The sequence below is a fragment of the Stegostoma tigrinum genome, chromosome 40 (assembly GCF_030684315.1).
Source record: "Stegostoma tigrinum isolate sSteTig4 chromosome 40, sSteTig4.hap1, whole genome shotgun sequence".
NCBI classification, from domain to species: Eukaryota; Metazoa; Chordata; class Chondrichthyes; order Orectolobiformes; family Stegostomatidae; genus Stegostoma; species Stegostoma tigrinum.
Genome location: NC_081393.1, coordinates 10,918,032 through 10,945,584, shown reverse-complemented (window position 1 = coordinate 10,945,584; position 27,553 = coordinate 10,918,032). Strand labels below are relative to the sequence as shown.

At 43.1% G+C, this 27,553-nt stretch overlaps 1 protein-coding gene across 1 annotated transcript in view; it reads right to left on the bottom strand.

Annotated features, from left to right (window-relative positions):
* Positions 1 to 928: 928 nt before the first annotated feature.
* Positions 929 to 27,553, bottom strand: part of zgc:152830 (uncharacterized protein LOC767682 homolog) — a 39,744-nt gene continuing 13,119 nt past the window's right edge. The window contains exons 7-17 of the mRNA XM_048523182.1: positions 25,978 to 26,102; positions 24,802 to 24,901; positions 22,846 to 22,921; positions 22,001 to 22,086; positions 20,893 to 20,997; positions 20,185 to 20,260; positions 14,800 to 14,918; positions 12,505 to 12,597; positions 10,280 to 10,337; positions 5,450 to 5,631; positions 929 to 1,495 (exon numbers count right to left, since the gene is read on the bottom strand). Coding sequence (XP_048379139.1) covers positions 1,361 to 1,495; positions 5,450 to 5,631; positions 10,280 to 10,337; positions 12,505 to 12,597; positions 14,800 to 14,918; positions 20,185 to 20,260; positions 20,893 to 20,997; positions 22,001 to 22,086; positions 22,846 to 22,921; positions 24,802 to 24,901; positions 25,978 to 26,102 — 1,155 coding nt within the window. The 3' untranslated portion in view covers positions 929 to 1,360. The remainder of the gene's footprint in view (positions 1,496 to 5,449; positions 5,632 to 10,279; positions 10,338 to 12,504; positions 12,598 to 14,799; positions 14,919 to 20,184; positions 20,261 to 20,892; positions 20,998 to 22,000; positions 22,087 to 22,845; positions 22,922 to 24,801; positions 24,902 to 25,977; positions 26,103 to 27,553) is intronic.

Genomic DNA, 27,553 nt, shown 5'->3' with positions numbered 1-27,553 from the left:
TAAGTTTTCCTCAAAGGCCAATTTCGAAAAACCACTGCGTTTGTGTCATGGGATCTTTTACTTTATTCTAAGTACAACAGAATTTGTTGCGAGACAGTGAAAACTGAAAACTTCAAAGTATTTTGTTTTCCATGTGCTCTTGCTCCAATTCTATGTTGCAACCCTGTGAGTAGCTATATTCAAAAGTAATGGCCCAAACAAGTGAAGCTCCAAAACTGAATATGCTACAATGTATAGAATGCAAGAATTATGAGACTTCAAGTGCTTGAAAGAAAAATCAATTTTCTTTTTGATGACCAGACATGCCGCAATCATTTTTTTCTTCTTTGACAAGAGGAGGGTAGTGTTGGCTAAGCCAGCAATTATGGCCCACCCTGAGTTGCTCAGAGGGCAGTTAAGAGTCAACTACAATGCAGTGGGTCAGGAGTCACATCTAGACAAGACCATGTAAAGACAGCAGTTTCCATCTCTCAAGGACATGAGGAGTGAGTCAGCAATCGACAGTTGTTTCATGACCATCATTAGATTCTGAAATCCACATTTTTAGTGGGTTAAAATTCCACGATCTGCCTTGGCATTTGAACCCAGGTTCCATAACATTTGCTGGGTCTCTCGATCAACAGTTCAATGACAATACCACAACGCCATCACCCCTCCAATATCCAATAGACAACATGTGCTGAAAACTGTCCAGTTCCAATGCACAATGTTCATTCATGACTGAAGAGAATTCTGGAAAAAATTACTGTGGCATTTACATTGGTCTAAAACATACATTCCAATGATAGGCAGAATACAAATCATGACACTTCATGACAAGTGCAACTGCAATCACCTTTTGCTATCCAAGGTCAACCACAGATGCCAAATCAACTGGTGTTTCATGTGTACTCACTAGCTTATGCATCTTCAATAAGACACTGGCAAACAAGGGCAATCTTAATCTTTATTTACTTCTGAACGTTACATTTCCTGTTTATTTCTGTTGCAAGCTCTCATTTCCTTCTCCTGATAGTGTGACCCGAAGTAATTTTTTTCCACTAGAGCTCAACTTAAGATTTCGGGTTTTGGCAGTTTAGCTTTGGATTGCACAAATCAAACAAAAACAAACTCAAGAATTTTGCACTGAAAGACCATAACTTCTTCATTTGCCTACCTGAGAAAGTTTGGAGTACTGGTTAATGTTTCTGCCTTCAGTTCTAGGAGAGCTGCACTGACTGATCTATACCAAACATTCATGTTTCATTCACAATTCAGGTGAAGCTATATAGCCCACTAGTGGATGTCCTATGACACTGCATGGTTTCCTTGATAACAAGATTTCTGATCTCCACGGGCCTTTCCGCTTTCCACCAGAGGTTCAAATACGGTTTAGCACATATTTTGCAGCCAGGGCAACCACTGGTGACCCAGTGGGTATTCCAGGAAATGGGCCAGAAGATCCGGCTATATCAATGTGAGAATAGCGCAGGGGTTTCTCCGAATCTATTCCGTGCTGAAACAGAGAAGAATTGATTTCAATAAAATGGTTTGCAACTTGGTGTAATGAAACCACAAACAAAACCACACTGTCCAGTTCCAATGCACAATGTTCATTCATGACTGAAGAACATTCTGGAAAAAATTATATCAAGGAAGAAGCCATTATATCAAATAATTTTGCTTTTTTTGCGTTAATTTGATTCTGTTCTGCTGATCTAGCTGTCTCCCCTTCCAAATGAAGTGTCATATCTTGCTCTGACAGAACAACCAAATAATAAAAATAATCAAGATTTGGTCTAACAAGGCAATCACAGCAATTCTGATGCTTTACTCATGTCCAATACAGTCAATAAGCAAGCAAGATTTGGATTCAGTGTCAGAATTTTGGGCTGGATGCTGCAGACAGATTGGCAGAAAGGCACCATGACTAACTTCAAAATCTCCCATTGGCTGACTGTAGCCTATTACGGGACTGGGGTCAGAAAATAAATTTGGGCTATTTGGATATTTTAACTGGTCACTTCTTTGTGAAGCATAGAATTTAAAACTAGGGGCCTTCTTGTAGTAGAGTGGTACCATCCCCCCCTCTGGGGCATTGGTCCTTATTTGGGGCAGCGGGAGTACGAGCCAGGGTGCCGACAGGAAGGGGAGTCTTTTTTCCCCCCTTGTATAAAAACTTACCTTGTGCAGCAGCGGCCTTCTTGTTTGGAGCAGCAGGTGTGCGGAGAGAACGCAAGCCAGGAAGCAAGTTATATATTCGGCCATTAGCTAAGCCTGAAACACTACGTGTGAAGTGTCTCCCACCTGTCCAGATCTGTTAAGATTAGCTTAACTACAGAGAGAAACAGGCCCTTCGGCCCAACAAGTCCACACTGCCCTTGAAGCATCCCACCCAGACCTGTCCCCCTATAACTCTCACACCCCTGAACACTACGGGCAATTTAGCATGGCCGATCCACCTAGCCTGCACATCTTTGGACTATGGGAAGAAACTGGAGCACCCGGAGGAAACCCACACAGACACGGGGAGAATGTGCAAACTCCACACAGACAGTTGCCCGAGGCTGGAATTGAACCCGGTCCCTGGTGCTGTGAGGCTGCAGTGCTAACCACTGAGCCACTGTGCTACCCCAAATAAAGGGCGGTAGTGGACGGAAAATATTCAACATAGTGCTCAGTTACGAGTGGCGTACCACAAGGATCTGTTCTAGGTCCTCTTCCATTTGTGATTATTGTAAACTATTTGGATGAAGGAGTGGAAAGGTGGATTAGTAAGTTCTAGGACGATGCAAAGGTGGGTCAAGGTTTGGGTAGTGCAAGAGTTCTTGGTTACAAAGGGACATTGATAGGATGCAGAGCTAGGCTGAGAAGTGACAGATGGAGTTTAATCCTAAAAAGCGAGAGGTAATTCATTTTGGAAGGATAAATTTAAAAGCAGAATACAGGAGTAACGGAAAGATTCTTGGCAGTGTGGAGAAGCAGAGGGAGCTTGGGGTTCATGTTCATAGTTCCCTGAAAGCTGCCACCCAGGTGGCTAGAGTTGTTAAGAAGGCTTATGGTGTGTTAGCTTTCATTAATAGTGGGATTGAGTTCAAGAGCCGTGAAGTTATGCTTCAAGTTATACAAAAGCCCACTTTGGCCACATTTGGAGTATTGCGTAAAGTTCTGGTTGCCTCATTACAGGAAAGATGTGGAAGCGTCGGAAAAGGTGTTGAGGAGATTTACCGGGATTTTGCCTGGAATGGAGGGAAGGTCTTACGAGGAAAGGTTGAGAGCACTAGGGCTTTTCTCTTCAGAACGACGAAGGATGAGAGGTGACTTGATAGAAGTGTACAAAATGATCAGGGGTATAGATAGAGTGGACAGTCAGAGACTTTTTCCTAGTGTGGAGTTAGCTATTACAAGGGGGCATAGTTTTGAAGTGAGTGGAGGTAGATATTAGGGGAGAAGCCAGAGGTAGGTTTTTTATTCAAGAGTTGAGGTAGGCTGGTTGGCTCGCCCGCCCAGCTTGTTTGTTCTTCCGCAGACGTTTCATTACTCTGTTTGGTAACATCCTCAGTGCAGCCTCTGATGAAGCGTTGGTGTGTTTTCTGGCCTGGTTTTTAAACTCTGGGGTTCGTTGCGATGGTTTGCCTCACTTCCGGGTTTCCTCTGTAGTTGAATGCATACGGGGTTGAGTTCAATGTGTCTGATTCTACAGCCTCCCTAAAGTGCACAAGCTGGAAGTCCCCCTCAGGCCATACCAGGCACTCCATCGTACAGATTAGCCAGAGAACTACAAAGAAGAGTCAAGTCAACAAATCACCCCACTCCCATCCACTCAGCCCAAGAATTCCTCAACTCCATCAAAGACGTAAAGATAGAGGACGGAGAGACCATGATATCGCTCAACGTCATTGCCCTATTCATATCAATAGACATAACACTGGCAAGGGAAACAATAACAACACTACTTGAACAAGAACTTGACCCCAGTGAAACCATCTCCAAGGACAACATGCTTAAACTACTGGACCTATGCCTGACCACCCACTTCAACTTCAACAGCCAAGCATACAAGCAAATCAACACGACACCCACGGGATCGCCGATCTCCGGACTCATAGCAGAAGAAGCAGTGATGCCAAGACTGGAAAGGACTGCCCTTCCGCAAATCCAAACTAAACTATGGATACGCTATGTAGACGACACCTTTGTCATCATTAAAACGGACCAAATTCGAAGAGACACGCAAACTCATAAACAACACTCTCACTGGAATTAAATTCACCAGAGATGAGGAAAAGAACAAACAACTCCCATTCCTGGATGTCATGGTAAAGAACAAGACAAATGGGGAACTGCAAATAAAAGTACACCGAGAAGCCACACACACAGACCAGATACTGAATTTCAACAGTAATTATCCCAGCAGACACAAACAAAGCTGCGTGCAAACACTTTTAAAAAGGGCAACTACACACTGCAGCAACATGGAACTACACCAAGGAGGAGAAGGAATACCTCTTCCAAGTTGTCAAGGCGAATGGATATCCAAAGAACTGGGTCAGGGGATGCCTACAGGAACAGCATCAAAGAGCTTCTACACGTCCTGACACACTCATCACACCACCCTCCATCAGGAACATGCCAGAACTCACCGCTGAGCTCCTCCAACCACTGGGCATTAGAGTGGCACACAAGCCCACATCAACCCTCTGACAAGTGCTCACCCAAACTAAAGACCCACTCCCTGCAGTGGACAGGACCAATATCATCTGCAAGATCTCCTGCAGGGACTGCAAGAAACACTACATCAGACAAACAGGAAGGACAGTAACAATTGTCTATTTGGAATCAAGGGTTAAGGGGATAAGGTAGGAACAGGATACTGATTGTGGATGATCAGCCATGACCATAATGAATGGTGGTGCTGGCTTGAAGGGCCGAATGGCCTACTCCTGCACCTATTGTCTATTTGGAATCAAACAAGAGTACATGAACACCAACTGGCGACAAAAAGACATGACCAATACTCACTCATCTCAATCCACATGGACAAGGAGAACCACAACTTCAACTGAGACAACACCAAGATCGTGGGACAGGCGAGGCAGAGACATGCACATGAATCCCTGGAAGCACAGCACTTCACGAAGCATGCTATTAATAAATACATTGAACTCAACCCCAATACATTCCACTACGGAGGAAACCTGGCAGTGAGGCAATCCATCGCAATGGACCCCAGAGTTTAAAAACCAGGTGGGAAAACACACCAACGCTTCATCAGAAGGTGCACTCAGGATGTTACCATGCATGAAGGGCTTGTACTGTGCTGTACTGTACTGTTCTATGTTCTAAGGTGGAGGTTCAAGTCTCACCTGCACCACCAGTCCATCATGAAATGCCTGAACAGATTGATTAAAAAGAAAATCATTTGAATGGTATCCAGCAAAATTAATGGTCAGGTTGCAAACAATGTTACCTTATCTAGGCCAGAAGCCATGATGAGGAAAGCTGCAGGTGACTGATGTCCACGGGGTGTGGCACTGGATGGCTGGTTGTTGCACTGCAGAATCTCTTCATACTCAGACTTTCCCTTGTGAAAATCGTAATCTTCACGTCGAATGGTGGAGATTTCAAAAGGATCAGCCACTTCATCACCAGCTAAGAGCAAAGATACAGCATTTCACGCACACTGATTTATATTTGGTTGAGAGAATACTTGTGAATCCAGTGAAAAATACAACAATCTAGTTCCGGGACAAAGTCACCCACCGTGGGAACAAAGTTCTATGACAGTAGCCAAACTGACCTCAAATCACACGTAAACACAATTTATCCAGTAGAAAATTAGTTACAAGATTGGGAGTAGATAGGAAATGAACGTGTGGCCTCCTTCAAAATTTGTGATCTCTGAATTTTAGTCTGTACTTCAGTACCAAGGTACACTGAAAATATCAAGATGATGGGAACTAGGATTCAAGCAAACTTTGAATAGGATTGGTCAGCTGTTAATAAAGCACCAACACAGCCTTGTACTGCACCCCTGCCTTCATTTCACAACCATTTCTTCATTTGAGTACTTTGTGCTCTGATGAAACAATGCCTTGCACAAGACGCACATACGACGAACTGTAGTGTTCTCTGGTTTACTACCGGTGCCACAAGATAGCGAGGCGAGGAACAGGGAGCGGGCGCAGCTTAACACGTGGCTACGCAGCTGGTGTAGGAAGGAGGACTTCAGATATGTAGATAATTGGGATGCCTTCTGGGGAAGGTGGGACCTGCACAAGAAGGACGGATTGCATCTGAACTGGAAGGGGACCAATGTCCTGGGTGGAAGGTTTGCTCGAGTAGTTCGAGAGGGTTTAAACTAGTATGGCAGGAGGGTGGGAACCTGAGCTGTATGCCAGAGGTGAGAGTTGATGCAGGTGAGGCAGTAGCAAGAGGTAGACCAGCTAGTGGGAAGGAACCAAGGGATCGGTTAAAGTGTGTTTGCTTTAATGCAAGGAGTAACAGGAATAAAAGTGATGAACTTAGAGCATGGATCAGTACCTGGTGCTATGATGTTGTGGCCATAACAGAGACATGGGTTTCTCATGGGCAGGAATGGTTGCTGGATGTTCCAGGGTTTAGAGCATTTAAAAAGAATAGGGAGGGGGGAAAAAGAGGAGGGGGTGTAGCACTACTAATCAGAGAGGGTATCACAGCTACAGAAGCTTCCATTGTCGAGGAAGATCTGCCTACTGAGTCAGTACGGGTGGAAATTAGGAACAGCAAGGGAGTAGTCACCTCGTTAGGGGTTTACTACAGGCCCCCCAATAGCAGCAGGGAGATTGAAGAAAGCATAGGTCGGCAGATTTTGGAAAAGTGTGGACGTAGTAGGGTTGTTGTAATGGGTGACTTTAACTTTCCCAATATTGATTGGAACCTCCTTCGAGCAGAAGATTTGAATGGAGCTGTTTTTGTAAGGTGTGTTCAGGAGGGTTTCCTAACGCAGTACGTTGACAGGCCGACGAGGGGAGAGGCCATTCTAGACTTGGTGCTCGGAAATGAGCCGGGGCAGGTATCAGATCTTGTGGTGGGAGAGCATTTTGGTGATAGTGACCATAACTGCCTCACATTCTACATAGCTATGGAGAAGGAGAGGATTAGGCAAAATGGGAGGATATTTAATTGGGGAAGAGGAAACTATGACGCGATTAGACATGAGTTAGGAAGGATGGACTGGGAGCAATTGTTCCATGGTAAGGGAACTATACACATGTGGAGACTGTTTAAGGAACAGTTGTTGCGCGTGATGAGTAAATATGTCCCTCTGAGACAGGCAAGAAGGGGTAAGATAAAGGAACCTTGGATGACGAGAGCGGTGGAGCTTCTTGTGAAAAGGAAGAAGATAGCTGACATAAGGTGGAGGAAGCTAGGGTCAAGTTCAGCTAGAGAGGATTACACGCAGGCAAGGAAGGAGCTCAAAAATGGTCTGAGGACAGCCAGGAGGGGGCACGAGAAAGGCTTGGCAGAATGAATCAGGGAAAACACAAAGGCATTTTACACTTGTGAGGAATAAGAGAATGGTCAAAGAAAGAGTAGGGCCGATCAAGGATAGCATAGGGAACTTGTGTGTGGAGTCTGAGGAGGTAGGGGAAGCCCTAAATGAGTTTTTTTGCTTCTGTCTTTATGAAAGAAACGAACTTTGTAGTGAATGAAACCTTTGAAGAGCAGGTGTGCATGCTGGAATGGATAGAGATAGAGGAAGCTGATGTGCTGAAAATTTTGTCAAACATTAAGAGTGACAAGTCGCCAGGCCCGGACCAGATTTGTCCTCAGCTGCTTTGGGAAGCGAGAAATGCAATTGCTTCGCCACTTGCGAAGGTCTTTGCATCCTCGGTCTCCACTGGAGTCACACCTGAGGACTGGAGAGAGGCAAATGTAATTCCTCTCTTCAAGAAAGGAAATAGGGAAATCCCCGGCAATTACAGACCAGTAAGTCTCACGTCTGTCGTCTGCAAGGTGTTAGAAAGGATTCTGAGGGATAGGATTTATGACCACCTGGAAGAGCATGGCTTGATCAAATACAGTCAACACGGCTTTGTGAGGGGTAGGTCATGCCTCACAAACCTTAGAGTTTTTTGAGGATGTGACTAGAAAAGTTGATGAGGGTCGAGCTATGGTTCCCCATGGTAGGCTCATTCAGAAGGTCAGGAGGAATGGGATACAGGGGAACTTAGCTGCCTGGATACAGAATTGGCTGGCCAACAGAAGACAGCGAGTGGTAGCAGAAGGAAAATATTCTGCCTGGAAGTCAGTGGTGAGTGGGGTTCCACAGGGCTCTGTCCTTGGGCCTCTACTGTTTGTAGTTTTTATTAATGACTTGGATGAGGGGATTGAAGGATGCGTCAGCAAGTTTGCAGACGACACAAAGGTTGGAGGTGTCACTGACAGTGTAGAGGGTTGTTGTAGGCTGCAGCGCGACATCGACAGGATGCAGAGAGGGGCTGAGAGGTGGCAGATGGAGTTCAACCTGGATAAATGCGAGGTGATGCATTTTGGAAGGTCGAATTTGAAAGCTGAGTACAGGATTAAGGATAGGATTCTTGGCAGTGTGGAGGAACAGAGGGATCTTGGTGTGCAGATACATAGATCCCTTAAAATGGCCACCCAAGTGGACAGGGTTGTTAAGAAAGCATATGGTGTTTTGGCTTTCATTAACAGGGAGATTGAGTTCAAGAGTCACGAGATCTTGTTGCAGCTCTATAAAACTTTGGTTAGACCGCACTTGGAATACTGCGTCCAGTTCTGGGCGCCCTATTATAGGAAAGATGTGGATGCTTTGGAGAGGGTTCAGAGGAGGTTTACCAGGATGATGCCTGGACTGGAGGGCTTATCTTATGAAGAGAGGTTGACTGAGCTCGGTCTCTTTTCATTGGAGAAAAGGAGGAGGAGAGGGGACCTAATTGAGGTATACAAGATAATGAGAGGCACAGATAGAGTTGATAGCCAGAGACCATTTCCCAGGGCAGAAATGGCTAGCACGAGGGGTCATAGTTTTAAGCTGGTTGGAGGAAAGTATAGAGGGGATGTCAGAGGTGGGTTCTTTACACAGAGAGTTGAGAGAGCATGGAATGCGTTGCCAGCAGCAGTTGTGGAAGCAAGGTCATTGGGGTCATTTAAGAGACTGCTGGACATGCATATGGTCACAGGAATTTGAGGGTGCATACATGGGGATCAATGGTCGGCACAACATCATGGGCTGAAGGGCCTGTTCTGTGCTGTACTGTTCTATGTTCTATTTCACAGTCATGCATGCCACAACATCACAGACCCAATCATAAATGGCTCAATCATAACACATACTTTGGTTCTTCTGCAAATTTCTGACAGTATCATATCAACTCTGTGCTCCCATGTGTTCATTCAGTTATGTAGCTTCCCCTTAAACATATTTAGGACTGCACATTGGTGAGCACTGCTGCCATATCCTGCAAGGAATCTACGTTTGACTGCACATTTGGGCAACTGTGTGGAGTCTGCATATTCTCCTAATGACTGTATGGATTACCTCCAGGTGCTCCAGTGTCCGCCCCCAGTCCAAAGACATGGTGGTTAGGTGGATTTGCTAAGCTGCACTATCCATTGAAATACATTTCAAACCACCTTTGTTGAATGATTCTTAAATGCCTCTGCACCTTGCTTTCTGGCTTAAATCCTAGCATGTGTCCTGGGGTAGGAGTTGGTACTTCCATCTTTGCATCAGTAAATAGCAATGATCAAGGATACAATCGACCGAGATAAAAATCTAAAAATATTCAGCATATGTAACAAATATTGCCCATTAAAGAGCCCTTTAACAAACATGACCTAAAGGCTCAGTGGTTAGCCCTGCTGCCTGGCAGTGCTGAAGACCCAGCTTCAATTCCAGCCTTGGGCTGTGTGGGCTTTGAATGTTCTCCCCATGGATAGCAGAGTTTCTGTCAGGTTCCTCCCACAGTACATGTGAACCTTACATAGACTGAGCATGCTGAATTGGCCAAACTGTCCAGGGATGTGCAGGCCAGGTGGATTAGCCTTAAAAAAATGTGGGCTTACAAGGTTAATGTGGGATGCTTTTCTCAGGGTTAGCGCAGGCGTGATGACTAAACGGTCTCTTTGCACATTGCTGGATTCTTTGACTTACATACCTCTCGAAGGCACACCGAAACTGCGTAAAACTATCAGTTATGATTTAGTAGGAAAGTTCTTTATAGACTTTACTGCCTTTGTAGCCTTTTGAAGTACGATGTACTGGAGATATGCAGGGCCAAACAGCTTTTACCTGATTGAAGCTGTTGAGCAATCTTCGCCTGTTGGGCAGGACCATTATCCATTATGATCTAAACCAAAAAAAAACGCACTTTATTGACTGTCTATCAAAGAGCAAGTATTTTTAGATTAAAGCAAGAGACAATGCAGTGGTCTGAGTGTGATGTGAACTACTGATGTGTTTCAGTTTAGCATATTAAATGCAAAGTAATGTTTGAAACATAAAGATCGCCTACGAATGCATAAGAATTTTTGAAGTTCGTCAAGTTTCAAGGAAAAAATATGCAGGTGTCCTCACTTAAAGTGCTAGGAATACAATGCTGAAAATCATGATTTCAATGACAAAACTAAGCAGACCATTGATTTTCCAATATTAAACAAGAGTTAAGTTCAATAAAATATCCCTTAAAGGCATAAAAGTTACATTATACCTGCAACCTCCAAGGTAGAAAAGAGTAACAAGTCTCTGATTGAAATCACGAAGTTGGGCTGGTTGTATATTAAAACTAAAAACAAAAATTTGTTCTACAAGATCAAAACAATTTAATATGCTAAAGCACTCCTTGATTAACCAAGCTCCATTTCGGAGCACAGCTGGACGCCCAAGACACGGAACGCAAGACCTCGATTCAAATTCAGGAGTAAAGCCAGCAGCCAAAGGCCTGGTCGCTCAACTTAAGTCGATGCTAACTAAAGAGGATGAAGTTGGGAAATGGGACAGAGCCGTAGCAAGCTAGGAGACAGATCTGGGGGATTTGTGGTTGCTTGTACCAGGTCAGAAGTCAAGTGTGAAATTAGGGACCGGATAGATGCAAAACCTCTTGCCTACAGACAGACCAAGGTGTGCTTGGGCATGCATCCAAGATGCACGCAGTTCACTCGGAGATAGCAAGTACTGCAGATGCTGGAGTCAGAATCAACAAGGTGTGGAGCTGGAGGAACACAGCAAGTCAGGCAGCAGAGGAGCAAAGTCGATGTTTCCTCCTGTTCCAATGCTGCCTGACCTGCTGCGTTCCTCCAGCACCAGGCAACTCACCACTGGACTCCAATTTCTGATGGCAATAAACACTGACAAAACACAAGTGATGCTAAAATGAAAATAACAAAAGTAAAGCAAAAAAGCAATGGCCTAAATAACAAAATGTTAAATTGAAGCAACATGAAGCAGGGTAAAATTAAATAGAGACTAATGACTGCAGTGATTGTTCAGGTTTTGAAGCTGCTTACACATTTGAGGAACAGCTTGCAATTTTTATTGTTCCATCCACAAAATATTAAAATAGTTTCCAGTCAATCATAATTGTTGTTGCAAATTCAAAAAACTCAGCTACTTTGTACTCAGAAGTAACATCAAGAGTTTTGTTATGCGGCATTGGCCAGCAATAATGGAATCAGTCAGTCATCAACTCTAATAACACTGGGAGAATCTAACTGTTGCCTTAGCTTCATATTTTATGAGAAAGCAAACATATTCCATTATTCAGCACCTCTCCACCCCTTCCTTCATAATAAATCAAAAAAAGTCAATGGTAAGACAAGTGACATCAGCCGAGCTTACATCAACAGTTAAACTATGCAGCAGCACAGTTTACTGCTACTTGTTGTATGGGAGCAATGCCGGCATCTCTCGACAACATAGCGGGAGACTAAGCTGCTCCAGTCAGAGCTCCTCTCTTCGCCAGTTCCTTTTCCTTTCTCTTCCCCCATCGTTACAGCAGTTCTTCCCCACCTCCCAATTTTTAAACTTCAACTATCCGATCTTACCTGCAGAATAGAGGCAAGGTGAAGGGAGAGGAGTCACAGGCCAGGTCCCGAAGTGGGGAGCCCCACGAGTTCTGGACGGAGGCCAGCGCATGGAGGCAATGTGACCTCACGTTTTGAAGCCCAGTGGGCATAAACTGCTATTGGTAATGGACGATAACCCAAGTACTTTGAAGAAATTTTTAAATTCTCATTCTGGACTTTTAAATGCTGTATTCCCACGCTCATCATTTTTTTTTACTATTTCAATTCTGTCACAACACTTAAAGTACCTGTACTTGGGCACCCAGTACCTAAGATGGCACTGAAAGGCAACAGTGACCACTTTTCACTGCACTCGAGCGCATGTGACAATCAAGGCTGTTGTATTCTATAAAGCATCTTCACATGGCATTGTTCGCGATTGCTGAGATGATTTGTTGCATTATCGGGACATACTTTCAGATATGCATACATCATGCACTGGATTATACTCACTGAGTAGTTGCAACCGACAGCTCGAATAGCATGGCCAGTCAATGTAGCAATAGTGAACAGTTCAAAACGGTCGTAATCACAATCTTTAAGAGCCTTTTGAAAAAGAAAATGACATTCACAAAGTACAAGTTAATGCATTTCTAAGTCCTCACGCTGGAAACCATTGTGCTTTCATTGGTAGCTGAAATTAATAAACACAAATTCAACTATTACAGTACATAATTGAATATAGATGCAGATCCATCCGTTTGGTCTTCTGATCACTATACTGAAGAAGAGCAAGTTCAATTAAAAAAACAGGCCGCGGGTTGTTGTCCTTAGTTTGCCAAATGTGATGAAGCATAATCCCTAAATTCAGCTGAAAAACTTATTCTGGTAACATGAACAATAAATGACTTAGAGCCTACTCCCAATTTGTTGGTCTGCAAAAAGAAAAAGCGAAGTGATGTCAAGAGATCCAGTAGGTGCAAATTCTTGCATCTGGGTATTCGTTCCTTCCACCTTCTTGGTAAGATCCTTTGCAGATCTGTGGTATGAAGACATTTGGCCACTTGTCAATCCCAAGGATAAGAATGCAGTCAAAGGGTTGAGAATAAAAAGGTAAGTGTATTGAAATCTCCTATATAGGAGAAGATGTAAGAAAAAAATCTTACAAGGAAATCAAATGTTTGCAAACATAAAATGATAACCTAAACACAAAGACATGATTCCCTGTGACGAGGAGTAATGAGAACTGCAGCAAAGATCTGAAACTTTGAGCAAAGACAAAAACCAGAAATTACCTTGTTTTCTCCTCTTCCATACAATGGCTAATGTGCAATTTGCTTATTTATAGGCTGTGGCCAGTGATGAAGTGGGTTGAGCGGCTTGAGAATGAATAGGCAGTTAGAGAAAGGTTTTAATGGATCGACAGTGAAATGCAATTCAAAGACAAACCATCTGTCATGTAACTGAATTAAGTAGCAGGTTATGCCCTAACTCATGGCATCCTAAGCAGGCTTTCTGTCCCTCAATCTACTTCAACGTTGAATGAGATCATGGGTGATCTATTAATCCTAACCCCGACTTTCCTGCCTTATCCCCAGCACCTTTGATGACATGACTGATTGAAAATCAGCCTTGAGTATATTTCATGACAAGCTCTCCAGCCTTGTGTGGTTAATAATTTACAGATTCACTACCAACTGAGAAGAAATTCCTCCTCACACACATGTCTAAACAATGAAAAAGTATATTTACATCCTTATGAGGGGTTAAGTGATGCATTTCAAAAGGAAGATTGAGATGTAGCAATTTTAAATCAAATGCTGATATATAAGTATTCAACTGCTCAGAAGACTGATGTTTTAAAGTCATACAGGTTTCACACTTCAAATCGAAGTACAGACAGGATAAGCTACAAAGTTATGAATCACCAACACAACACACTGGTTAAAGCCCAACTCCAATATTTTGGCAAATTCAAGACAGCAGCAGGAAAAACGAATGTCTTCGTGTGTATGCAGAGGAAATTTAGAGATGTGACATCAGAAATGAAGTTTTGCTGAGGTACAACTGTACAATTATTCAGCAAAATCAAGGAACTCACACATTCATGGTCAGGTTCAGCTCTTTGCTCAATGACTCAATTAACATCTGGTCATAAAAGATTGCCTGCACCAGTAAATGATGGTGGCACTCATTATTGCCATGTTTGGAACATGTTTTCAGAGCTTCCAAAAAGATGGTTCTACAGCAAAGGAATGCAGTATTTGATTACTTATCTGCATGATCATCCTGTCACTTTCTTTTTGTTGTTTTACAACAAAACAATGTATGGATGGAGCGCCATGTCAAGGAACTGTTTCTGAAAACTGGCAAATAATTATGCAGGTGTATACTTTTCACTTACAAGTGTTACTGTTAATAATTTCAAACTTCAAGTCAGTGGTCTGCTATGCTAATTGTGCAAGGATGTTGCACTTTTTCCTCAGAAACAATAAAATGAACCATAATTTACTTGAAGAACCAAGGTGAAGCAACTTAAAAACCAATTTAAGGGTGAACTTCAAGGTACAAAGTTGTCGGAAAACTAACATCAGGGAGAAAAATTCTCAACTTCTGTTTTCCATCCTCCAAAATATGGTGCAAAGTGGGAGAACGAGTCTTGGTTTTTGTGCAAGGTTAAATAAAAATCATCCTCCACTTCTCTCAACAACTATTCCAAAGGTGTTGTACAGTGGACAACTGCAACACAAATGCTTTGCAACCTGGAGACATTAAACCTTGCCAAGTCGTCACAGAGTATATACAAACCATTTCTTTCATGTTGCACAGCAGATCTACCATTGCCATCCGCCCTTCTGCATCTGTATTTCCCACCCGAATTCTTCTCTTGGCACGGGATACGATAAGCTCATCTGCTACGTAACAATCTAGAGGATAAAAATTGCAAACTCAACATTCAGACAGCCACAGCCAGTCCTTATTTCAGACTGAAATGTAATGTTTCACTTCTCTCTAGAAAAATGACATAGTCAGCACCATGTTGGGACACAGAACCCACACCAAGCAATTAAGCAATTAGGAAACGAGCCCCAACCATGTTTTAGATCTTACTCTGCATGAGAACACAGGTCGGCCATTCAGCATCTCAAGTCTGTTCCACCAGTCCGTGAGATCATGGCTGATCTGTGTCCTAACTCCAGATAAACGGCTTTGGCCCACATCCATTAACACCAGTGCTCAACAAACATGTAATCTATCTTAGAGTTGCAATAAACGACCGTTTCTGCATCCACTACATGTTGAAGACAGTTCTGAACATCTACCACCCTGTCTGTAGAAGAACTTCCTAAAATCTCTCCTGAAGGGTCTGGCCCTAATTCTCATCCTATGCCCTTCCTCTGTGCTACAGCTGCCAACCAGTAGAAATAGTTTATTTATGTACCCTATCTTTTCCTGCTCTTCTCTAAAATATTTACAATGGAGCATCCTTTCCCCTCTAAATTATTGAGAACACAGGCCTAATTTGTATAATTTCTCCTCATTCCTGACCTGGCTTCAGGGGTTATCATCTTTGTAAACCTACGTTGCACTCCGTCCAAGGCCACTATCCCTCCTTAGGTTTGGTACCCAGATCTGCTATCGGGATTTGAGATGAGATCTAACCGGGGTTTTGTAGAACTGCAGCCTTCTATTATCGTCCTTTTCATATCAAGGCCAGCATTTCATTAGCTGCCTTCATTATTTTCCCTACCTGGTGGTGAACCCCAGGTATCTTTGGGCAAGTGCTCACCTCAAAATGGGTAACTTCACTTTTGCTTCTGCTGTACTCCATCAGTTACAGTTTTGCCTGTTCACTTATTCTATCAATGCCCTTTTGTCATTTTATGCTATCATCTACACAGTATTAAAGGCTACCTCACTTTGTGTCATCAGCACATTTGGATTTATGATTTTGTATGCCATTACCCAAGTCATGAACAAATGATCAGTAACTGAGGGCCTCACACAGCTCCTTGTGGGACACCACTGATCATACCTTAACCATTTGAGCACTCAGCAATTAGCCCTACATTTTGCCTGTCACTCAACCCATTTCCCAGCCTTTTAAATAATTTGCCCTCAATTCGTTGGCTTCTGCCTTCATCAGAAGTCTCTTCTGTGGAATTTCATGAAATGCATTATGCAAGTCCGCACAAAAGGGCGCCTTGGTGGCTCAGTAGTTAGCACTGCTGCCTCACACCGCCAGGGACCCGGGTTCAATTCCATCCTTGGGTGACTGTCTGTGTGGCATTTTCACATTCTCCCCGTGTCCGAGAAGGTTTTCCTCAGATGCTCCGGTTTTGTCCCACAGTCCAAAGATATGCAGGCTAGGTGGATTGGCCATGTTCAATCGCCCATGTTCAGCGATGTGCACATTAGGTGGGTTATAGGGGGACGGGTCTGGTGGGGATGCTCTCAAGGTTGGTGTGGACCTATTGGGGCGAAGAGTCTGTTTCCACACTGTCAGGATTCTATGATTCTAAACAAACAGCCATTGATATTCTCTTATCCATGACCTTAAAGACCTCTTGAAAAAATTCAGTGAAGTTTTTCAGGTTTGATCTGCCTGTTAGGAATCCAAGCTGGGTGTTCCTGATGTTTTGTAACATTTCAAGGCGTTCAGTTACCCATTCTTGATTGTAGAATTTATTCATCACTCGCCTCTCTTAAAAAGCAGACGGACATGTGCAATTTCCCAATTCAGAGGGACGAGTCTTGCAGGGAACTCTAAAGGACAATAGTTAAGGCATCTGCAATGTCTTTCCCTACTTCTGTCAACACTCTCAGATAGAAAATGAGGTCTCAGTGGTTTATCAGTCTTGAATTCTATTATCTTCCTCTTTACTGACTTTTTACCTGGGTTAATTTTTCTCACCTTCCTGTTGGCAACCCACTATTAATTTCCTTGGTACTTCCAGCAAGCTGACCTCCTGCAAAATTTACAGGATGGATGGGTAAAGTAGCAGTAAGGTAGTGTAGACTTAGTCATCAGGGAAAAGATTTCTTGAATAGTGAGGGAGCATATAAGGAGAGGAAAGCATTCAGTAGAGAACTGGATGGGTGAAACTGAGGAATAATAAATTATACAAAACTGTCAGTCATCAATGTTGTATGGAAACCTGTATAAATGCAGAAATTAATCAAGTGCAGCAAAGCCTGAGGCAAAGTAATTGTTCAACACACCTGTCATTCTTCTTAGTCACTGTTTCCAAATTTCCCAACCATGCGCTGATCTTGCTCCTGAACACATGCTTTCCGAGTACATTGCTGTAAAATTACAGCATTTTGGATGTGAGTCGGCTCGCTGAGCTGGAAGGTTAGTTTTCAGACGTTTCGTCACCATCCTAGGTAACAACACCAGCGCTTCATCAGAGGCTCACTGATGATATGTCCCGCTTTCTATTTATTCATTTTGTGATGCTTCCGGCAAGTTTCCTTTTGTAATTCCTTTTTGTAGCTGTAAGGTCCTTTGCTGGTCTTTGCTTCTTTCCCATTCAACTATTTTTTTCAAATATGCACTTAAGTGTTTCTTTTCATTTATTCTGTCACTTATTTCTTTGTCTATTGCTGTTTTTTCTGTGAACAGGAGCTTTTCGCTTTCAGGAGTATAAATTGGTTCTGCATTGCTGTTAAATGGCTCCTCCACTGTTCTTCAATTCCTTGAATCAACCTGTCAATTTTCTGAGTTTACTTTGCACACCGTCTCCGCCTCATCTCATCGACCGATGTCACATGATAACCAGGTTATCTCACCTGATGCAGAGACTGTGTCCAATATAACTATTTGAAATCACAAGCTTTGGGAGCAGAAGAGCTGGTAGAGATATTTAATGAATATTTCACCTCAGTTTTTTTTTAAAACTATGGCTAAAGAAATGCAGGCTCGATTACTTAGGGAAATACATCCTCATGTTTTGCCAACAGTTCACATTACAGAGGAGGAAGCAGTGGGGGTCACAGAAAACAAAGGTAGATACATCTCCGGGACCTGATCTGGTGTATTCTAGGATGTTGTGACAAGTTAGGGAGGAATAGCTACAGGTGGCATGCCAGATGACTGCACAGTGACTAATAGAACATACAACACTACAGCGAGGATGATATCCTAAGCACAAGCACCACATGGCAGCATAGTCTTCGGGACTCCTGTTTCTGGCAACCGACAAGTGTCTTGTTGTGCCTTTGTTTAAAAAAGGGATTTAAGGAGTCGCCTGGGAACAACTGATCTGACAGTCTGATTACGGTACTGGCTATGTTCTTGGCAGTGATTGTGAAAGATAGGATTTACATGCATTTGGACAGGCAAGGAAAAATTAGTGACACTCAGCATGTTTTTGTGCGGGGAAATCCTGTCTCAAAAACATCAGCGAGTTTTTTGTTGAAGTAACCAAGAAGATTGCCGAGAGCAGAGCAGTAGAAATTGTTTATTTAATCTTTATTAAAGCTTTTGTCAAGGTTCCTCATGGTAGATCAATTAGTTAAGCCAGATCACGAGGTGAAGGGTGAGCTGGCCAACGAGATACAAAATTGGCTCAACAGGAGACGAAAAGGTGGTGAACAGTTGATTTTCAGACTGGAGACATGTGGCAAGAGGTCATCCACAGACATCAGTGCCACATCCATTTTTATTGGTCATTTATAGAAATGATGTAGATGAGAATACAGGAGGCACGATCAATGTGTTTGCGGATGACACCAAAGAGGCAGAGTGGGCAAGTAAGATGATCTAAAATTACACAGAAATCTTCATTGATTGGGTGAATGAGCTGAATAATGACAGTGTTTAATTTGGATATATGTGCGGTTTTGCAATTTGGTAAAACGAACAGTGGCAGGACTTATATAATTAAAAGTAGGGCAGTGGGTAGTGTTATAGAACTGAAAGACAGAGGGATTCAGTTGCATAATTCTTTAAGATTGCATCACATATAGACAAGGTGGTTAACAAGGCATTTAGCATGCTTGCCTTCATTGCTCAGACCTGGGAGTATTCGGAGTTGGGACACAAATGTTGTGGTTATATAGAACATTGGTGAGGCCTTTTCTAATTTACTGTGTCCAGTCTGGTCGCCCAGTTCGAAGCAGAATTTTATTAAGCTGAAGAAGGTTCAGAAGAAATTTGCCAGCATTTTGTCAGGAGAGGCTGGAATTTTTCCACTGAAGTTTCCAGGAAGTGGAGGGGTGACTTTATACAGATTTATAAAATCCAAAGTATGACCAAGGGTACAAATAAGGTCAATGGTGGGTGTCGTTTCCCTAGATGGGGCATATTTTTAAGGTGACAGGAGAAAGATTTAAGACACAAATGAAGGGCAATTTTTTTAAAAAAAAAACAGAGGATGGCTCCTGTGTGGAATCAACTTTCACAAAAGAAAATGGTGGATGTGGGTACAGTTACAATGTTTTAAAGACATTTGGATAAATACCTGACTAAAGAAATGTTTGGAGGATTAACAGACAAGTGCATGAAGGTGGGGCTTGTTTAGTTTGCAATTATGATCAGCATGGACTGGGTTGGACCGAAGGAAGCGTCTTTTCTCAAGCTGCAATTTGGGCCATATACTGTAACCTATCACTCAGCACTGATGCTTTATTCACCTGTTTATTGTTTCTCTCTTGTGCTTTAAAGAATACACTCTGGTAATTTTGCGTTCATCTGCAATACCTGAAGTAGGATTCCTAATTGTTTCATCGTTCCGAGTCCTGTTACTTGACTTTTACACTGTTGTGACTTGACTTGAGCCCTTTTCCTTTAATAGTTTCAAGTTCTTGTGACCAGCCACTGGCTCTAGATCAGTTAAAATGAACCTCAATATCAAAAGGCAAATAGTGTGGTCTCAACAAGCAAATAGTAAACCAAAAATGGATGGCACTACCTATCATTTTTCTGCCTTCCACTTTGCAGTTATTCATCTGAGACTCCAACTGAAATCAGAGCACCATCTTTCAAACTTTCAGAGTTGCTTCCACTGCAAACACTATGTTCTTTGTCCTTCCATGATGATCCAAAAGAAACAGATGCATCATAGATTAACTAAGTACTGGTTACAAAAATATACTCCCTCACCTCTTCCATATCTGGACAAATAGCAGCAGGATTGAACAAATGACATGATCAGTTCATGGGTGTCATGCTTTTCAGATTCACATTACCTGAACCAACACTGTTCCTAACCATTGCCATTGCTCCCACTACTTGGATTCCTTTTGGTTTCAGAATGGATAACACCTATATAAAATAACAGAATTCAATAAGACAATATCACCTGAATTCATCATGTAGTTATGCAAGATTTGGGCACAATAAAACATCACATAGTGCTTTAAGAAGAATGGATGGTCAAACTCTGTCCAAATGCAAACTTTAAAAAAGGGACCAAAAGAAACATCATTGAATTCAGAGAAAAAAAAATTTGGACAGATTACTGATTTTGTAAAATGGATGCAAGGGTGTTTGAGAACAGGCACATGATTGCTGTTATAATAACAGCGCACACGAAGTAGCAGCCATCATAGCAAGACACTTGATCGAGTGAACCCAAGTTAAGGTTGCATTGCATGCAATACAGATATGAAGCAAATGAAATGACAGACAGCCACAAAGACCCAGAACTCATCGTGTTAGCATGCTTTGTTCTGATTCCTAGAATTTATCAGATTTCAGTTTGATGACCAGAAAAGTAGGCATCTAGACATCAGCCCTTCTCTGGAAGCAACAAATACAGCCGGGATCCTGCCATCACACAGAATTCACACCAAACAGCAAAAACTCAATAAACAAGGCCGAGGCAAGCTCATCATAATTTTTAATACAAGCAAGCAAAGTTAATCTGAATTTGAAAATAGAACTGGAGTAAATACCTGGAACAAGCCTGCAACCGCTGCAGCTCCACATTTGTCCCTGTGCATTCCTGCCATTATACCTCCAGCTTTTATGTCTGCACCACCTGTATCGTAAGTTACTCCCTATGGGCAAAGATGATGTCAGAACTGTTATTTTGACTGTTACTTACCCAAGAGGTGCATCGGGGAAAATAATGCTACAAGTTTAGCGAGCAATCATTGCAAATAAAGTTGCCCGATTTGGTAATGCCACCAGCTCTTTTATCTCATCAATGCAGTGGCTTTAAAATTATGCAAGCATTTGTGCTAGCTTAGCGCAACCTGCACATCCATGCAAGACGTTAATAACTCCATGGTGCTCAAAATTATTCATGATAATTCAAGTAACTAAATTCATATGTTAGAAATTGTTCCCAAACTATCCCTAACTGGCCAAACTCCATGTACTGATTGTTTACCAAAACTTGGAATTTCTCACCTGGATGCTGTACTGCCCTTCTTGCTTTAACATTAGAAAGGACTTTCACCTCCAAATGCAGGTTCAGTGAATACAAAACGCAATTTACTTGACTTATGTATCATTCCAGCAGCATCCACATCCAGAAGATCATCAGATGCCATTTCCGCCACCTCCAGACATACATTCCCCTCCCCTTCCTTGTCCGCCTTCCATCGGGACACCCTGGTTAATAACACTTCCTTTACCCTATTACACACTACTTGTTGTTAGTCACCAACAGTCCCCTTTAACATCTATTCACCCTCCCATCCTGATCCTTATCAACTCTTTGTCTGTCCAAGTGCTCTTGGCTCTCTTTAGGCTCGATCCTATCGTTTACTCCCTCCCCCATCAGTTCAGAGGAAGGGTCACCAGTCCCAAAATGTTAACTCTGTTTTTCACCTCCAATGAGGCTGCTAGACCTGCTGAGCTTTTCCAGCAACTTGGTTTTTGTGGCTCATTTACAGCATCTGTGGTCCTTTCGGTAATTCAAGCAGCTAATAGCCACACAAAGATCAGGTTTCGCAAATCTATTATAAACTTTCTGACATGTGCTGGGCATACCAATAACAACAATATATTAAGGATAAGATAAAACAGCTAACAGCTTTGTAATGAGGCATTTACCTTGCCAACAAGCATGAGTGTTTTGTCAATGGCACCCTCTCCTCTGTAACACAATTCAATCACCCGCGCTTGATGCCGCTCCACATCTGAGGGGATTAAAAGGGAGAAATCATAGCACAAACATTTAATCCGTGAATTGAACTCTCAGCAAGTTGGGGGTGGAGGCTTGCAGTGGCAGACACAGTCGGAGGGAAAACTGTCCTACGTGCAGGGTATCAAGGGCTAAGAATCAAAAGACCCACCCTATTGCTCACCAACCCCCAACCAAGGAAGCCACCCTGTTCAAAGTGAACACAACCTCCACCTGGGCCCTCGAGGAAGTCACCACCCCCATCTCGGCTCCCGAGTAAGCGTGCACAGCCCTTGTGTGCAAGAGAGCATCTCCAAACTGCCACCCTTACAGGTGCAAGGGTTGCAAGGTACAACCCTCCAACAACCCTCAATGGACCTCTCACTTGGGCAAGGGCACTCACCCCTCCTACGACACATGTAGTGGGTGCCGCACCCTGTCCCAATCGGGCCTGCTGCACAGAGGAGTATGTCCCACCATTGCTTGCCCAACTCTCGTACAAGAGACAACGCCTCCACCACCCCCATCCACCACAGGCTTAAAACAAACCACCATCCTCACCCTGCCTCACAAGTAGGCGAACGGACTCAACGCAGGCTATGTTCCCGAAATCAAATATTTGAAACGTATTGAGATCAATCATCTTTGGATCCCAAAGAAGCTCAGTATGACAACAAGTGAGCAGATACAGATAAAATTCAATTCACAGAAGGCTTCAGCAATATAACTGCGTTTTGTGAAGGTGAAGGCTCAGTTGAGCAGAACACCAACTTACCTTTAGCACAGCGGTTGACTGCTGCCAAGCATGGGTACTGCTCCTTCAGAATCGCAGAATCACTCGTCACTGAAACCTGGTAAGTGATATGAAAAATCGATTTTTCAACTGGGTGTTGGCTTTGACAAATTCAAAATAATTCCAATACAAAATTCTGCTTTTCATGTCAGGGTTCTTCACATTTCTCGCTGACTTCCTGAAAATGGCTTGCAAAATGATTCCTGACCCAATGCAGATCTCACCCACACCAACATGGCCTTCACAGGCAGGCATGGAGGGAAGTGCCAAATGCACCTCAGCAGGCACAGGACCAAATTCTAGATGGGTGCCATCAATCTGATGCACACACTAAGTGCAGTCAACTAACATATCCCTGTATGCAGTTGGGAATGCTACGGCAGGATACCAGCTATGTACCCCTTCTCATCTGCAAATTTAGCATCAATGACTCAGGCTGCAAAGTTCTTTCCATTACATGGCTGCTCAGGAACCAAGCCTACTGTCTTTTTTATTGATTTACTTGAGCATCACTGGTTTGTCCAGCATTTATTGCCCATTCCTAACTATACTGCTCAGAGTCAACCACATTGCTGTGGGCACCATTCACAACAAAGCAGCCCAGTTCCATCACCTTCAATATTTAATTGCCTCACGGCTGACTGTAAGAGCAGTGTATATACTCCACAAGATACAATGCATCTCACTATGATTTCTTCAACAACAACATCCAAATTTGAGATTTCTATCAGCTCTAATACCCCAAACCTGCATACTTCACTCCAAATTCAAATCCTGATTTGGATGAATACAATGGTTCACTCACTGTTGCTGGATCAATATCTGAAATTCCTTTCTTAAATCACTATAGAGGAACTGCACCAGTTCACCTCAATTTTCTTCAGAGCAATTTAAGTTGGGTACAAACATAGGCCCTGATATGACATGGATACTGTTGTCAAAGCAAATAAATATCATCAAGGTTTTTGCCAAAATAATAAGTAATGATGGAACAAACAATTAAATCCATCCAGCAAATTTTCGTGGCGTGTGGGTGTTGCTCACTGGTCAGCATTTATGGTCAAGGGTGGCTAGGGATGGGCAAAGTGATGGTAAGCTGCCTTGTTGACCTGCTGCTGTTCTCCAGCTGTGGGTTTACCCACAATGCTGTTAGAGAGGGATTTTTACAATTTTGACCCAGCGACGGTGATCAAACAACAATATATTTTGAAGTCAGGGTGGTGCATGGCTTGGAGGGGAACTTGAAGGTGGTGGTGTCCCCACATATCTGCTGCCCTTGTCCTTCTGGATGGAAGTGGCTGTGGGTTTGCAATGTGCTGTCGGAGGATCTTTGGTGAATTTCTGCAGTACATCTTGTAGAGATCAGTGGTGGAAAGAGTGGATGCTTGTGGATGTAGTGCCAATCAAATGGGCTGCTTTGTTCTGGATGGTATCAAGCTTCTTGTGTTGTTGGGCCTGCACTCATCCCAGGCGAGTGGGGAATATTCCATCACACTCCTTACTCGTGCCTTGTCAACGGTCAACGTAGCCAGGCATTTGTGGGGCGCGAATATTACTTGCCACCTATCAATCCAAGCCTGAATTGTGTCCAGATCTTGTGGCATCTGAATGTGGACAGCTCCAGTAACTGATGAGTCACAAATGGTGCTGAACATTGGGGTAATTCGCCAATGATTGCACATTTCCGACCTTATGATGGAGGGAAGGTCATTGAAGAAGCAGCTGAAAATGGTTGGACCTAGGACTCTACTCTGAGGAGATGCAGGTGTGTCCTGGAGCTGAGATGACTGATCTCCAACAACCATAACCATCCTCCTATGCGACAGCAATGACTTCAAACACCGGAGACTTTGCCCCCAACGTAAGAAAATAAAAGAGTACAATTTTCAACTGTTACACAAAAAGAAGAAAAACAAGTCCAGCAAATAGCCAACTTACAGACACAACAGAATTACTAAAAAGACTCTGAACGTAGTTAGCTACTTTTGGAGCAGCCATTCTCTCTGGGTCAGATCCACCAATATCCCTGCATACAGTTCTGTAAAGATAAAAGGGAAAATATTAAGTCAGAGAAATGAAATTATTTTTTCGGAGTACAGCTGAAAAGCTATTTTAGAGCAAGAGAAAAATGATCAAGGTGGTATGCCAGCCTCAGGCACGTGTGGATATGCCTCACAGGGGTAGAGAAGTAAGCAGTTCTGACCACCGACTGGCCAAGTCAGCCCGATAAAAGAATAAGCAACTAACAAAAGAGGAGATCATCACAAGGTGAGATCACATGTCACAACTAACAAAGGAAGGGAAATTGGAAGCCAAGATCATGTCTTAATAGCAAGTGGATCATGACTGCCACATCTGTGGCCAATGGTCAGTAGCTTTGCAGTTGACTCAAGCCATTTTCAAGCCTAAGCTAAAGTGTTTAAAAGAAGTGATGCTCCAATGGATTGTCAGTGATAACTGCAAACTAACCCCAAGCTACAAGCAAAATAACAACCGTTACATCAAACTGGCCTGGCCAGAAACTTCAGAAGAGGGAATATCAGTTTTGAGTCATTTAGTTGTATACGAATCTAAGGGTACAGACCTCAAAGTTTACTTGAAATGCTGCAATTCTACAGCACATTATGACATTAGTTGTCTGTGGTTTTGATATTCTGCTTTGACTGTATCCACCAATCCACTTATTAATTTCAAATTGAAAGGGCATTTCACTGTTATCTCTGGCTCTCTGTCCAGCAATACTTTGTGGCTATCAAACAGAGTTTATACAGTCAACAGCAGTCAAGTGAGTGAGCAAACATAATCTTGCTGCTCCTATTTACGCTATGTGCTGACAACAGCAAATGAACATTGGACCTGGAAAATACAAGAATACTGAAGGGCAAATGAACACACAAGCTGCAGATGCAGCATTATTGACCAGAATAGATATGGGAAAGTATGCTGCAAGACAGACAAAATAAAACCTGGGCCAAGAAGCAATTGCAACATGTATGCAACGTATTATTACAGACCCAGATAACAAGTTATTCAGTTGGTTAATCAGTGCATGAATTTGACCCCAGGGTCAAGACCTGGCTTTTTAAACCTGCACAACCCTTGGGGAATCCTTACCTGCCGCTCTCCAATGCTGATGCCAGTAGTACAAGCTTCTTCCCTTCGTACTGACTCGAGGCCCATACTCCCAGATAATCTACTTTCGCTGCCTTTGCTGGGCACGTCTCACGAATCTCCAATGGCTGCAATACAATGACCACTGGAATAGGCTTACCAACTCTTTTGTCAACCCTCTGAGACAATTTTGTCTTAAGATTAATAATGCAATATTTCATCATGAACATCAGAACACTTCAGTCATCTTAAGTTAAAAAACTTCTTGACAGCCATGACAGATCTTGTATCGTCGAGGTGATGGACGAGAGGTATTATTGCTAGACAATGAATCCAGAGACTCCATCTATGTTCGGGGATTTGGGTTCAAATCTGATCAACTGATGACCATGAATGCTTTGTCGGTTATCAGAAAAATCCACTTGGTTCACTAATTTCCTTCAGGCAAAGAAATCTGCCATCTTCACCTGGTCTGATTTACATGCAACTCTATACCCACATCTGGGGGGGCAACAAGAGGCAAGAACATACTTGACCTCATCTACCAGCTTCACAGGCATTTCTCCATGACAGTATCCCAAAGAATGACCAACACAGAGTCCTTGTGGAGACCAAGTCCCACTTGGGATTGAAAATCCCCTCCATCATACATGTGGCACTATAACTGTGTTCAATGGCTCACTCTGCAAACAGTCATGACTGAGTACTTATGAAAAGCTGGGGGCCATCAACAGCAGAATTGTACTCAAGCAATAGCTGGACACTGAATTTTTTTCCTTTATTCATTCATGGGATAAGGGCATTGCTGTCTCGGCAGCATCCCTAATTGCCCCGAGAGAGAGGAGACCGAGAGAGAGGAGACCGAGAGATATGTCTGGACTTAGTTGTGGGCCAGACCACCTAAGGATGGCAGTTTCCCATCCTAAAGGGCATCAGTCAATCAGAAGGGTTTTTTCCAACAGTTGTCAGTGCATTCATGGTCAGGATCAGGCCCTTAATTCCAGTGTTGTTTGCAGTGATTTCAAATCCCACCACCAGCTGTGGTGGGATTCAAACCCAATTCCCCGCATGATTACCTGGGTCTCTGGATTGAAAGTTCAGTGATAATAACATTAGGTATTTGCCTCCTATCACTGACATAATTCACCCAAGATCCTCAAACAGCACCTTCCAAGCCCATGGCCAACTTGAAGTTTCCCTGCAAGCCAGTCACAATCATGATTCTGGAACTATATTGGCCGTTCATCAGTGTCATCAGCTCAAAATCCTGGAATACTTTTCCTAACGTTACGTGTGTCTATCTGCAGCAGGCGGAATACAGCAGTTTAAGGAGAAGCTCACTCCTACCATCTCAAGGGCAACTGTGGACAGACAATAAATGATGGCCAGCCAACCATGCCCACGTTGCACAAGATGAATTTAAAAATGTATTAAGCTACCCGCCTCCCAAATGTCTGTTCCACAATGTGTCAACTGAGGCCTACCGTCTCAAACCTAAACAGACAAAGCAGGTGGCTTACTGCTCATGACTTCTGTAGATTTCATGCAGCAAACACCACGCAGCTGAACTGCCAATCAG